This window comes from Salvelinus namaycush, chromosome 9, assembly GCF_016432855.1.
Source record: "Salvelinus namaycush isolate Seneca chromosome 9, SaNama_1.0, whole genome shotgun sequence".
NCBI lineage: Eukaryota > Metazoa > Chordata > Actinopteri > Salmoniformes > Salmonidae > Salvelinus > Salvelinus namaycush.
In genome coordinates, this window is record NC_052315.1 from 22,790,678 (window position 1) to 22,804,080 (window position 13,403).

Genomic DNA, 13,403 nt, shown 5'->3' on the forward strand with positions numbered 1-13,403 from the left:
TATTGTGAGTGTAGTGTTAGATGGTAGGGTATTTGTTTATTTACTTATTTATTTTTTCAAGCGAAGTATAAGAGAGTTGTACTCCAGTCTAGTAGGTGGCGGTAACGCAACATATATTGGATGCCAACCGCCGTTAAACCTCATCGAATAAGAATGCAGTTCGTATTTAGAACCAATAGAATTCGGTAGTCCGTCGAATCTGATGTGACATCACAATTTCAGCTGTCTCTAGCCAATAGGCATATACAGTAGTTCCGAAGGAGGAGACAATCGCCTTTCGAGATTGCAACACGAACATTTCCCCACTTGTGCGAAATGTCAGCGTTGTATTCTACTTGTCGTCGTAACCTATGTTGATAGTCTACCACCAACCCAATTTCATTCATTTGGGCCCGTTGAGAGGCACAAGGGTTCTGTTGCTACTAGTAGGCTACATGCAAACGTTGCGTTGCAGGAAGAGGGCGGCTCTTTTTTTAAAGCAGTGTCTCTTAACGCTTTTGCGCCGTGTTTTTTTAAAACATTTTTATGTCTGATCTATTCGTCTCTAGGGTGGGTGGTGTCACAGTAGTACTACAATGATCGAACGACCAGAATCTGCAGTTGCCAGCATTGCAGTAAGTGTTATTCTTATCAAATCAATTATATTTTCTCTCGTGTGAACTGGACACAAATTTTCATGAATTAATTGAAACCAATACTATGAATGCATCCCATGTTGTCTTATCCAACGTTAAAACCCCATGATCGTCCGAGGCAATAGGAGAAAGAGGAATGTAACCGAAAATGAGGATTTCTTTCATAGCTCTTGGCCTGAGTAGGTTTATTCGACTCCATTCTCCCGTATTCACTGGAAAACCAGCCTCTGGCAACGGAATACTACGCATGAACGTTCTATTATAGGCCTTGCCTTAGGTTGGAGCATCTCGACTGCTACTCCGCTTTGTTGTACCCATGTACGTTGTGTTATTACGCGTTGTATCCTTGTATTACGCAGCATACATTGTATAGATATTTTGTCTTTATTATAAAGGTAACAATTGTAACCTGCTCTTGCCAAGTGCACCCATCGCTTTAAAACCTGCTCACGCACCGACCGATCAAATTGAATAGTGCCAATGACATCCCACGTCCAGTCGTGGAAAGGAATGGACATGCATGCATAATAATGCGCGCTTTGGAGAAACTCGCCCTAACATTGCGAATGCACTATGGAATTTCTGAGAAAAGGCTTATGTTTCCAATAATGCTTTTGTTTCCATGCAGATAACCGAAACATCCATAGGCTATATGAATATGGCAATGTTGTATTTGCGCACGTGATGAAGGTTATTGGATGTAGTAGAGTCTGATGGTTTCATTCTATAGCGCTCACCAGCTTTGTAGGCCTAAAAAATGAGTTACCTCTGTTTTTTTAGCCATTCCTAATGGGGAAAGAATAGGGTTTTGGGATAAATGCTGAAAATAAGGTCTGGGGTTAACACAGGCTTAGGAGCTCTTATACGTTTTGTTCTGAGATATCAGTCAGTTAACATGACCTTTATGAAATATGAAGCCTTTATGTGGGGGGGTTTTAGTACATACATGTTTAAAAATTCACAAAAAGTGATGTTTGCTGATGAAGGATATCTCATTAAACAAAACATATACGATCTCCTAAGCCTGTGTTTACCACAAACCTTATTTTCGGCATATATACAACAACTCCATTAAATTTCCCTATAGTATTTGTCCAACGAACCATGGTGTAGGTAGCGCCTACAAAAAGACGCCAGTACTATTTCTCTATAGGCTGTAAGTGGGTCTTGTTCAATCAAAATTTGACTAGGCCTATGTTCAGTTCAATATGCAGAAAAACATAATTTGACAAATTTGCATTGGCAAACAACAGAGAATCAACTGCAGATGTCATCCAGAGGGGGTTAAAGAGCAACACATGGACTTGGACTGCCTCTTATTCTGAACCACAGACACAGCTTTATTCACAGGCCTCAAATCTCTATCTCTCCCTCTTCAAAAGATCACCAATAATTCTAGCTGCTACCCATCTGGTACATGTAAGTCTGTGATGGTCATGGAATTATGGATGACAATTATTAGTCAGCCAAATGATCATAGTCACCATTTAAATAGCAAAAATATATATATATATTTTTTAATACTAACATTTTCTCCTCTCCTCTGCTCCTGACTGCATGTTTTCTCCTCTCCTCTGCTCCTGACTGCATGTTTTCTCCTCTCCTGACTCCGCTCCTGACTGCAGGGAAGTGGGCATTGCCTAGGCAACCAAAGACTTGTTTGCTACAGTTGAAGTCGGAAGTTTACATACATTTAGGTTGGATTCATTAAAACTCGTTTTTCAACCATTCCACAAATTTCTTGTTAAGAATATATAGTTGTGCCTTTAAACAGCTTGGGAAATTCCCCAAAATAATGTCATGGCTTTAGAAGCTTCTGATAGGCTAATTGACATCATATTGAGTCAATTGGAGGTGTACCTGTGGATGTATTTCAAGGCCTACATTCAAACTCAGTGCCTCTTTGCTTGACATCATGGGAAAATCAAAAGAAATCAGCCAAGACCTCAGAAAAAAATTGTAGACCTCCACAAGTCCGGTTCAGCCTTCGGAGCAATTTCCAAACGCCTGAAGGTACCACGTTCATCTGTACAAACAATAGTAAACACCATGGGACCATGCAGCCGTCATACCGCTCAGGAAGGATACGCGTTCTGTCTCCTAGAGATGAACGTACTTTGGTGCGAAAAGTGCAAATCAATCCCAGAACAACAGCAAAGGACCTTGTGAAAATTCTGAAAGAAACGGGTACAAAAGTATCTATATCCACAGTAAAATGAGTCATATATCGACATAACCTGAAAGGCCGCTCAGCAAGGAAGAAGCCACTGCTCCAAAACCGCCATAAAAAAGCCAGACTACGGTTTGCAACTGCACATGGGGACAAAGATCATACGTTTTGGAGAAATGTCCTCTGGTCTGATGAAACAAAAATAGAACTGTTTGGCCATAATGACCATTTATGTTTGGAGGAAAAAGGGGGAGGCTTGCAAGCTGAAGAACACTATCCCAACCGTGAAGCACTGGGGTGGCAGCATCATGTTGTGGGGGTGCTTTGCTGCAGGAGGGACTGGTGCACTTCACAAAATAGATGGCATCATGAGGGAGGAAAATGATGTGGATATATTGAAGCAACATCTCAAGACATCAGTCATGAAGTTAAAGTTGGTCGCAAATGGGTCTTCCAAATGGACAATGACCCCAAGCATACTTCCAAAGTTGTGGCAAAATGGCTTAAGGACAACAAAGTCAAGGTATTGGAGTGGCCATCACAAAGCCCTGACCTCAATCCTATAGAAAATGTGTGGGCAGAACTGAAAAAGCGTGTGCGAGCAAGGAAGCCTACAAATCTGACTCAGTTACACCAGCTCTGTCAGGAGGAATGGGCCAAAATTCACCCAACTAATTGTGGGAAGCTTGTGGAAGGCTACCAGAAATGTTTGACCCAAGTTAAACAATTTAAAGGCAATGCTACCAAATACTAATTGAGTGTATGTATGCTTCTGACCCACTGGAAATGTGATGAAAGAAATAAAAGCTGAAATAAATAATTCTCTCTACTATTATTCTGATATTTCACATTCTTAAAATTAAAGTGGTGATCCTAACTGACCTAAGAGGAAATTTTTACTAGGATTAAATGTCAGGATTTGTAAAAAAAATAATTTTTTAAAATGAGTTTAAATGTATTTGGCTAAGGTGTATGTAAACTTCCGACTTCAACTGTACATCTATAATTAATGTTCTGTTTAACTGATTCAACAACCTTTTTTTATTATTTGTGGTGTGGTTGTCATGTAACCCCTTTTGGGCTTCCATCCTCACCTGCACACCATTTTTTTAAATGTTTTATTTTTATAAAAAATAATCTGTAATGTTTTCTTTCACTTTTCTTTGGAGCAAATAATCTGCTTGCAAGGAGCACCAAAATCTCATCACGTTGTTAAATCAAATCAAATTTTATTAGTCACATGCACATGTGTAGACCTTACAGTGAAATGCTTACTTACGAGCCCCTAACCAACGGTGCAGTTTCAAAAAAATACGGATAAGAATACGAGATAAAAGTAACAAGTAATTAAAGAGCTGCAGTAAAAGAACAATATATACAGGGGGGTGCCGGTACAGAGTCAATGTGCGGGGGCACCGGTTAGTTAAGGTAGTATGTACATGTAGGTAGAATTAATTAAAGTGACTATGCATAGATGACAACAGAGAGTGGGAGGGGGGGGGGGATGCATATAGTCTGGGTAGCCAATTGACTAGATGTTCAGGAGTCTTAATGGCTTGGGGGTAGAAGCTGTTTAGAAGCCTCTTAGACCTAGACTTGGGGCTCCGGTACCGCTTGCTGTGTGGTAGCAGAGAGAACAGTCTATGACTAGGGTGTCTGGAGTCTTTGACAATTGTTAGGGCCTTCCTCTGACACCGCCTGGTATAGAGGTCCTGGATGGCAGGAAGCTTGGCCCCAGTGATGCACTGGGCAGGATGCACTACCCTCTGTAGTGCCTTGCGGTTGGAGGCCGAGCAGTTGCCATACCAGGCAGTGATGCAACCAGTCAGGATGCTCTCGATGGGGCACCTGTAGAACCTTTTGAGGATCTGAGGACCCATGCCAAATATTTTCAGTCTCCTGATGGGGAATAGGTTTTGTCGTGCCCTCTTCACGACTATCTTGGTGCGTGAAATCTTATTGCAGATTTGTTGACGGCGAGCCCAAAAAGACAATTCCCGTAGACGTCCCTGTAGAGAAGTCAAAAAAAAATCCGTTATCACCGTTCTACCAAAAATATCCATTGAATTATTCAAGTAGAGTTATTGGCTCTGTAAAGCAGGTGGCAACTGCCATGAAACGGCTTATGCGGATGGGAGTATATTACGTTGACAACGGTCAGCCATCTTGGATGCTGTCTCCAGTTATTATATACCTCATTGCTTCAGTGAGCTGTTCGTTCCACACAACAACATAAACAGTTATTATATACCTCATTGCTTCAGTGAGCTGTTCGTTCCACACAACAACATAAACAGTTATTATATACCTCATTGCTTCAGTGAGCTGTTCGTTCCACACAACAACATAAACAGTTATTATATACCTCATTGCTTCAGTGAGCTGTTCGTTCCACACAACAACATAAACAGTTATGATGTTTGTTTTATTTTCATGACAGTCTTCCTCTAAAATCATCGGTTACATGATTTATACAGGAATTGTGCCAGCCCTAGAATTTACGTGTTACCCCCAGGTGATGAGAATGCTTAGATGGCACCACAACAACATTATGTAACCCGGCATGGGTAGGGAGCGAGTATGGAAATTGCTTGGGCCATTTAAAATCACTTACTTGCCCGCCGCCTGAACACAGACTGACCTGTAAACAACAGCAAAATATCAATTTCGGAGAGATCTTTATTTTACTATTTTCTACATTGTAGAATAATAGTGAAGACATGAACAATATGAAATAACACATATGGAATCATGTAGTAGCCAAAAGTGTTAAACGAATCAAAATATATTTTATATTTCAGTTTCTTCAAAGTAGCCACCCTTTGCCTTGATGACAGCTTTGCACACTCTTGGCATTCACTCTTGGCATTCTCTCAACCAGCTTCATGAGGTAGTCACCTGGAATGCATTTCAATTAAAAGTTAATTTGTGTAATTTCCTTCCTTAATGCGTTTGAGCCAATCAGTTGTTTTGTGACAAGGTAGTGGTATGCAGAAGATGGCCCTATTTTGGTAAAATACCAAGTCCATATTATGGCAAGAACAGCTCAAATAAGGAAAGAGAAACGACAGTCTATCATTACATGAAGGTCAGTCAAGTCTCTTCAAGTGCAGTTGCAAAAACCATCAAGCGCTATGATGAAACTGGCTCTCATGAGGACCGCCACAGGAAAGGAAGACCAAGAGTTACCTCTGATGCAGAGGATAAGTTCCTTCGAATTATCAGCCTCAGAAATTGCAGCCCAAATAAATGCTTCAGAGCTTAAGTAACAGACACTTCTCAACATCAACTGTTCAGAGGAGACTGCATAATTCAGGCCTTCATGGTCGAATTGCTTCATAGAAACCACTACTAAATGACACCAATAAGAGGAAGAGACTTGCTTGGGCCAAGAAACACGAGCAATGGACATTAGACCGGTGGAAATCTGTCCTTTGGTTTGATGAGTCCAAATTTTAGATTTTTGGTTCCAACCGTCGTGTCTTTGTGAGACGCAGAGTAGGTGAACGGATGATCTCCGCATGTGTGGTTCCCACAGTGAAGCACCATCTGTGATGGTGTGGGGGTGCTTTGCTGGTGACACGGTCTGTGATTTATTTAGAATTCAAGGCACAGCATGGCTACCACAGCATTTTGCAGCAATATGCCATCCCATCTGGTTTGTGCTTCGTGAGACTATCATTTGTTTCCCAACAGGACAATGACCCAACACACCTCCACGTTGTGTAAAGGCTATTTGACCAAGAAGGAGAGTGATGGTGTGCTGCATCAGATGACCTGGCCTCCACAATCACCCAACCTCAACCCAATTGAGATGGTTTGGTATGAGTTGGACCCCAGAGTGAAGGAAAAGCATGGTTGTTGGAAAAGCATTCCAGGTGAAGCTGGTTGAGAGAATGCCATGAGTGTGCAAAGGGTGGCTACTTTGAAGAATCTGAAATATAAAATATATTTGGATTTGTTGAATACTTTTTTTGGTTACTACATGATTCCATATGTGTTATTTCATCGTTTTGATGTCTTCACTATTATTCTACAATGTAGAAAATAGTAAAAATAAAGAAAAACCCTTGAATGAGCAGGTGTGTCAACTTTTGATTGGTACTTTACATATAACTAGGAATAAAGTGACTAGGCAACAGGATAGACTAAACTTTAACAGCAGCGTATGTGATGAGTCAAAAGAGTAAGTACAAACAGGGTCAATGCAGATAGTCCACGTATATGGCTTGGGGGTAGAAGCTATTCAGGGTCCTGTTGGTTCTAGACTTGGTGCATTGGCACCGCTTGCCATGCGGTAGCAGAGAGAACAGACTATGACTTGGGTGGCTGGACATACCACAAAGTGTTTGCTCTCTTAGCAGCCCTATTGTTTCCTGATTCTGTAGGATAAGTGAGAGGACACATGTTTTCAGGGTGGTAGACAGTGGCCCACTGGGTTGCTGTGTAGGAGTGACTAGTGTGGCCCCTCTCTCTCTCTCTACCCGAGTTTTCCATTGGGACACATACGAGGGCCGTTAGCAGGGGTGAGCAGCAATCAATTGTACTTGCCTTGTGTAGCGTGCATGGCAACGTGCTGGGAGAGGGAGAGGATGAGATTACAGCAGGCAGAGGGAGAGAGAGAAATGGAGAAATACAGTACTAGAGAGAAGGAGAACACACAACTTGGGAACGCCTTGGCTGTCATCTGGTGCGAGATCCATGGTCTCCATGATGACTTCTCTCAGATGATGGATATGATACAACTGGTAAATAAACAGGGGGAGCAGTTAGACTTCCTTACCCATTTTACTCACCTCACCCCCAAAACCCTGTTCCAGTTTTACCCGTCTCCTTCAATGGTGCTTTGTCACTCCCGGCCAGAGAAATTTGAATCTAAAACCAACTCTTTGTCTCCGTGTGAGTGTGTACACACATGCCGTGTACACAATCTCAAGGTGTTTGTACCCCCGGAAGATTCCAGAGTAACTCTGTGTGTTTTCTTCCAGCAGAGGAATCTGGAGGGGTATGTGGGGTTCGCCAACCTCCCAAACCAGGTGTACAGGAAGTCAGTGAAGAGGGGCTTTGAGTTCACACTAATGGTTGTTGGTGAGTCACTTTGTCTGCTTATTTGTTATGTCTGTCTGTGAAAAAGGAATGTATGCCATTTGAGGTTTAATATTTAATTTGAATGGATTGTGTGGATCGGTGTGTTTTTTCTATGTCTCTGCATGAAATGTCATTGGACATTTGAGTTATGACTGAATGTGTTAATTATTTGTACATCTCTAGATCTCTATACTGGAAAACTTGTGGATTGAAGAATTAGCAAACCACAGAATGTATGAATGAACTTGTTGGAATCTGGTGTCTAAGAAGATAAGATGGGTAGAGAATGTAGGCTTGATGGGTTATACACATTCACAGACACACAATCACATGTTTATTGAATCATCACTCTGCATGAGGCAATTGATGTCAGGATATACAGGTTTCAAATCAAATTTTATTGGACACATACACATATATTTAGCAGATGTTATTGCTGGTGTAGTGAAATGCTTGTGTTCCTAGCTCCAACAGTGCAGTAGTATCTAAAAAAAGATTCACAACAATACACACATCTAAAAGAATGGAATTAAGAAATGTATAAATATTAGATTGAGCAATGTCGGAGTGGCATTGACTAAAATACAGTAGAATAGAATACACTATATACATATTAGATGAGTAAAGCAGTATGTAAACATTATTAAAGTGGCCAGTGATTCCATGTCTATGTATACAGGGCAACAGTCTCTAAGGTGCAGAGTTGAGTAAATGGGTGGTAGCCGGCTAGGGAAGGCTATTTAACAATCTGATGGCCTTGAGATAGAAGCTGTTTTTCAGTCTCACGGTCCCAACGTTGATGCACCTGTACTGACCTCGCCTTCTGTATGATAGCGGGGTGAACAGGTAGTTGCTCGGGTAGTTGATGTCCTTGATGATATTTTCGGCCTTCCTGTGACATCTGGTGCTGAAGGTGTCCTGGAGGGCAGGCAGTGTGCCCCCGGTGATGCGTTGGGCAGACCACACCACCCTCTGGAGAGCCCTGCGGTTGCGGGAGGTGCAGTTGCGGTGATACCAGCCTGACAGGATGCTCTCCATGATGTTTTAGGGTTAGGGTTTTAGGTGACAAGCCAAATTTCTTCAGCCTCCTGAGGTTGAAGAGACGCTGTTGCACCTTCTTCACCACACTGTCTGTGTGGGTGGACCATTTCATTTCGTCAGTGACGTGATGTGCCGAGGAAATTGAAGCTTTCTTCCTCCTCCACTGTGGTACTGTCGAAGAGCTCCCTCTGCTCTTTCCTGAAGTCCACAATCCACTCCTTTGTTTTGTTGATATTGAGGGAGAGGTTATTTTCCTGGCACCACTCTCCCAGGGTCTCGTCATTGTTGGTAATCAGGCCTACTACTGTTGTGTCTAGAGGTCGACCGATTATGATTTTTCAACGCCGATACCGATTATTGGAAGCCCAAAAAAGGCCGATACCGATTAAATCGGTCGATTTAAATATATATATATATATATATATTTGTTTTTTTTTTTAAATGTTTTTTTATATATATATATATTTGTAATGAAGACAATTACAACAATATTGAATGAACTTTTTTTTTTACTTAATACATAAATAAAATCAATTTAGTCTCAAATAAATAATGCAAAAACAGTGTTGGAGAAGAAAGTAAAAGTGCAATATGTGCCATGTAAAAAAAGCTAACGTTTAAGTTCCTTGCTCAGAACATGAGAAATATGAAAGCTGGTGGTTCCTTTTTAACATGAGTCTTCAATATTCTCAGTTAAGAAGTTTTAGGTTGTAGTTATTATAGGACTATTTCTCTCTATACCATTTGTATGTCATATACCTTTGACTATTGGATGTTCTAATAGGCACTTTAGTATAGCCAGCCTAATCTCGGGAGTTGATAGGCTTGAAGTCATAAACAGCGCAATGCTTGAAGCACAGCGAAGAGCTGCTGGCAAACACAGGAAAGTGCTGTTTGAATGAATGCTTACGAGCCTGCTGCTGCCTACCACTGCTCAGTCAGACTGCTCTATCAAATCATAGACTTAATTGAAATATAATAAACACACAGAAATACGAGCCGTAGGTCATTAATATGGTCAAATCCGGAAACTATAATTTCGAAAACAAAACGTTTATTCTTTTAGTGAAATACGGAACCGTTACGTATTTTATCGAACGGGCGGCAACCCTAAGTCTAAATATTGCTGTTACATTGCACAACCTTCAATGTTATGTCATAATTATGTAAAATTCTGGCAAATTAATTACGGTCTTTGTTAGGAAGAAATGGTCTTCACACAGTTCGCAATGAGCCAGGTGGCCCAAACTGCTGCATATACCCTGACTTTGTTGCACAGAATGCAAGAGAAGTGACACAATTTCCCTAGTTAAAAGAAATTCATGTTAGCAGGCGATATTAACTAAATATGCAGGTTTTTAAAAAATGTACTTGTGTATTGATTTTAAGAAAGGCATTGATGGTTATGTTTAGGTACACATTGGTGCAACGAAGGTGCTTTTTTTCGCCAATGCGCTTGTTAAATCATCACCCGTTTGGCAAAGTAGGCTGTGATTCGATGATAAATTAACAGGCACCGCATTGATTATATGCAACGTAGGACAAGCTAGATTAACTAGTAATATCATCAACCATGTGTAGTTAACTACTGATTATGTTAAGATTGTTTTTTTTATAAGATACGTTTAATTCTAGCTATCAATTTACCTTGGCTCCTTGCTGCTCTCGCGGAACAGGTGGTCAGCTTTCCACACAATCTCCTTATGGAGTGCAATGTAATCGGCCATAATCGGCGTCCAAAAATGCTGATTACCGATTGTTATGAACTTGAAATCGTCCCTAATTAATCGTCCATTCCAATTAATCGGTCGATCTCTAGTTGCGTCGTCTGCAAACATGATTGAGTTGGAGGCGTGCGTGGCCACGCAGTCATGGGTGAATACATGAGGGGGCTGATCATACTTCTCTGATGTAAGGACTGCTTTCCATGGGAATCAAGACTGGGTATGTTGGTTTTTGTCTTTTTCATGTATGCCAACTGTACACTTTCTCTCTCTCTTCCTAACAAGTCACACAGTGTCTCTCTCTCATTCATTCTGTCTCATTCTCTCTCACAGCCAACCAGCATGACATGTCCCACATAAATCTCCCTCTGGTTTGGGTTTCCTGTTTGGTAAAGTGACACTTGGAAAGGGCTGCATGTGCCAGAGGGAGAGGGGCAGCATTCAATATCAACAGGATTGGATTTCAGTTAGGGGCGTGCATCTCTCCTTACAGCACAAATCAATACGCATGTAGATACAGTACAAGTCAAAAGTTTGGGATTCTAGAATGTATAAAATAGTCTAAATAAAGAAACTCTGGAATGAGTAGGTGTGTCCAAACTTTTGACTGGTGCTGTATACGGACTCCGATATGATACTTTTAGTTTGAAACGATTTGGTGCGATTGTATTTGATTAGTGGAACAAATCGATACAATTCGGTTCTATATGATTCGATTCACTAACAATTGTTGTATGAACACTTTCATTTTTACATTCTAAGTTCATATCTGATACTTATGGCGCTCAGGAGCTGAGCTGCAGCTGTCTGAGCTTGTGTGTGTGTTGTAGTGTGAGTTGAGCCATTGGGCAGACTGAGCATCTACCAATATCAGATTACAGGGGGAAAATCCATAACGTATACACCACACAGAACGCACTGAAACTGCCTCTCCAACGCAATGTGTTTTGAAATTAATGTAAACTCGGCAAAAAAAGAAACGTCCCTTTTTCAGGACCCTGTCTTTCAAAGACAATTCGTAAAAATCCAAATATCTTCATTGTAAAGGGTTTGAACACTGTTTCACATGCTTGTCAATGAACCTTAAACAATTAATGAACATGCACCTGTGGAACGGTCGTTAAGACACTAACAGCTTACAGACGGTAGGCAATTAAGGTCACATTTATGAAAACTTAGGACACTGAAGAGGCCTTTCTACGGACTCTGAAAAACACAAAAAGATACCCAGGGTCCCTGCTCGTCTGTGTGAACGTGCCTTAGGCATGCTGCAAGGAGGCATGAGGACTGCAGATGTGGCCAGTGCAATAAATTGCAATGTCTGTACTGTGAGACGCCTAAGACAGCGCTACAGGGAGACAGGACGGACAGCTGATCGTCCTCGCAGTGGCAGACCACGTGTAACAACAGCTGCACAGGATCGGTACATCCGAACCTCACACCTGCGGGACAGGTACAGGATGGCAACAACAACCGCCCGAGTTACACCAGGAATGCACAATCCCTCCATCAGTGCTCAGACTGTCCGCAATAGGCTGAGAGAGGCTGGACTGAGGGCTTGTAGGCCTGTTGTGAGGCAGGTCCACACCAGACATCACTGGCAACAATGTCGCCTATGGGCACAAACCCACCATCGCTGGACCAGACAGGACTGGCAAAAAGTGCTCTTCACTGACAAGTTGCGGTTTTGTCTCACCAGGGGTGATGGTCGGATTCGCGTTTATCGTCGAAGGAATCAGCTTTACACCGAGGCCTGTGCTCTGGAGTGGGATCGATTTGGAGGTAGAGGGTCCGTCATGGTCTGGGGCGGTGTGTCGCAGCATCATTGGACTGAGCTTGTTGTCATCGCAGGCAATCTCAACGCTGTGCGTTACAAGGAAGACATTCTCCCTCATGTGGTACCCTTCCTGCAGGCTCATCCTGACATGACCCTCCAGCATGACAATACCACCAGCCATACTGTTCGTTCTGTGCGTGAGTTCCTGCAAGACAGGAATGTCAGTGTTCTGCCATGGCCAGCGAAGATCCCGGATCTCAGATCTGGGACCTGTTGGATCAGAGGGTGAGGGCTAGGGCCATTGGTTTATAGAAGCAGGTACACACGTGCCATCTCCTCATTGGTTATACCCACGTGGGTTATAAAAAGACTAACTGTTTTGCCGGTAGTCGTGGTAATACAATGAAAGTTTAGATGCGATCACCATATAATTTAAACGATGAAAAAGCCTGGAAGGAGGAGAGATGACTAGAAAAGATTCGGTTGGCCATTTTATGTGTGGATTAATTGTCGGAGTAGAGGACCTTGTGCATTTCAGGTAAAAGAACAACTCAATGTTTATATCCCAGGACAAATTAGCTAGCAACAGCAAGCTAGCTAAATAGGACAAATTAACGTTAGCTAGCAAGTGCAAGCTAACTAGCTGAATTACCATACATGTTTAATGCTTTTCGACCTGTCCCCAAATTAATGTCATTGGTTCAGAGTTTGTTTTGATATTTTAACCTGCGTGTCGTGATCACGTTTGGTGTGGGGGGGCAAAATAAATGTATGCACGATAGCGCACGCGCGCAGCCGGTTTGGGCAAGGTGTGAGTTCTATTTTAGCCCTTGGTGTCGCAGACGTGAGCAGTGTGGGTGCAATAATTGAATAACATGGATTTCTAAATTTATTTTGCGACGCTCGCGCACGCGACGTGTTCGTTCTGGTCAGCATGTAATGCAAAGTGTACACAGTTATCTGACTTG

General features: G+C 42.0%; 1 protein-coding gene across 3 annotated transcripts in view; it reads left to right on the top strand.

The window, feature by feature from the left end:
• The first annotated feature begins 289 nt into the window (after window positions 1–289).
• Window positions 290–13,403, top strand: part of LOC120053838 (septin-7-like) — a 32,584-nt gene continuing 19,470 nt past the window's right edge. The window contains exons 1-2 of one of the 3 annotated variants that reach the window (XM_039001102.1): window positions 290–614; window positions 7,794–7,893. In XM_039001102.1, coding sequence (XP_038857030.1) covers window positions 576–614; window positions 7,794–7,893 — 139 coding nt within the window. In that variant the 5' untranslated portion in view covers window positions 290–575. The remainder of the gene's footprint in view (window positions 615–7,793; window positions 7,894–13,403) is intronic. The other 2 variants (XM_039001101.1, XM_039001100.1) reach the window with 2 other exon arrangements.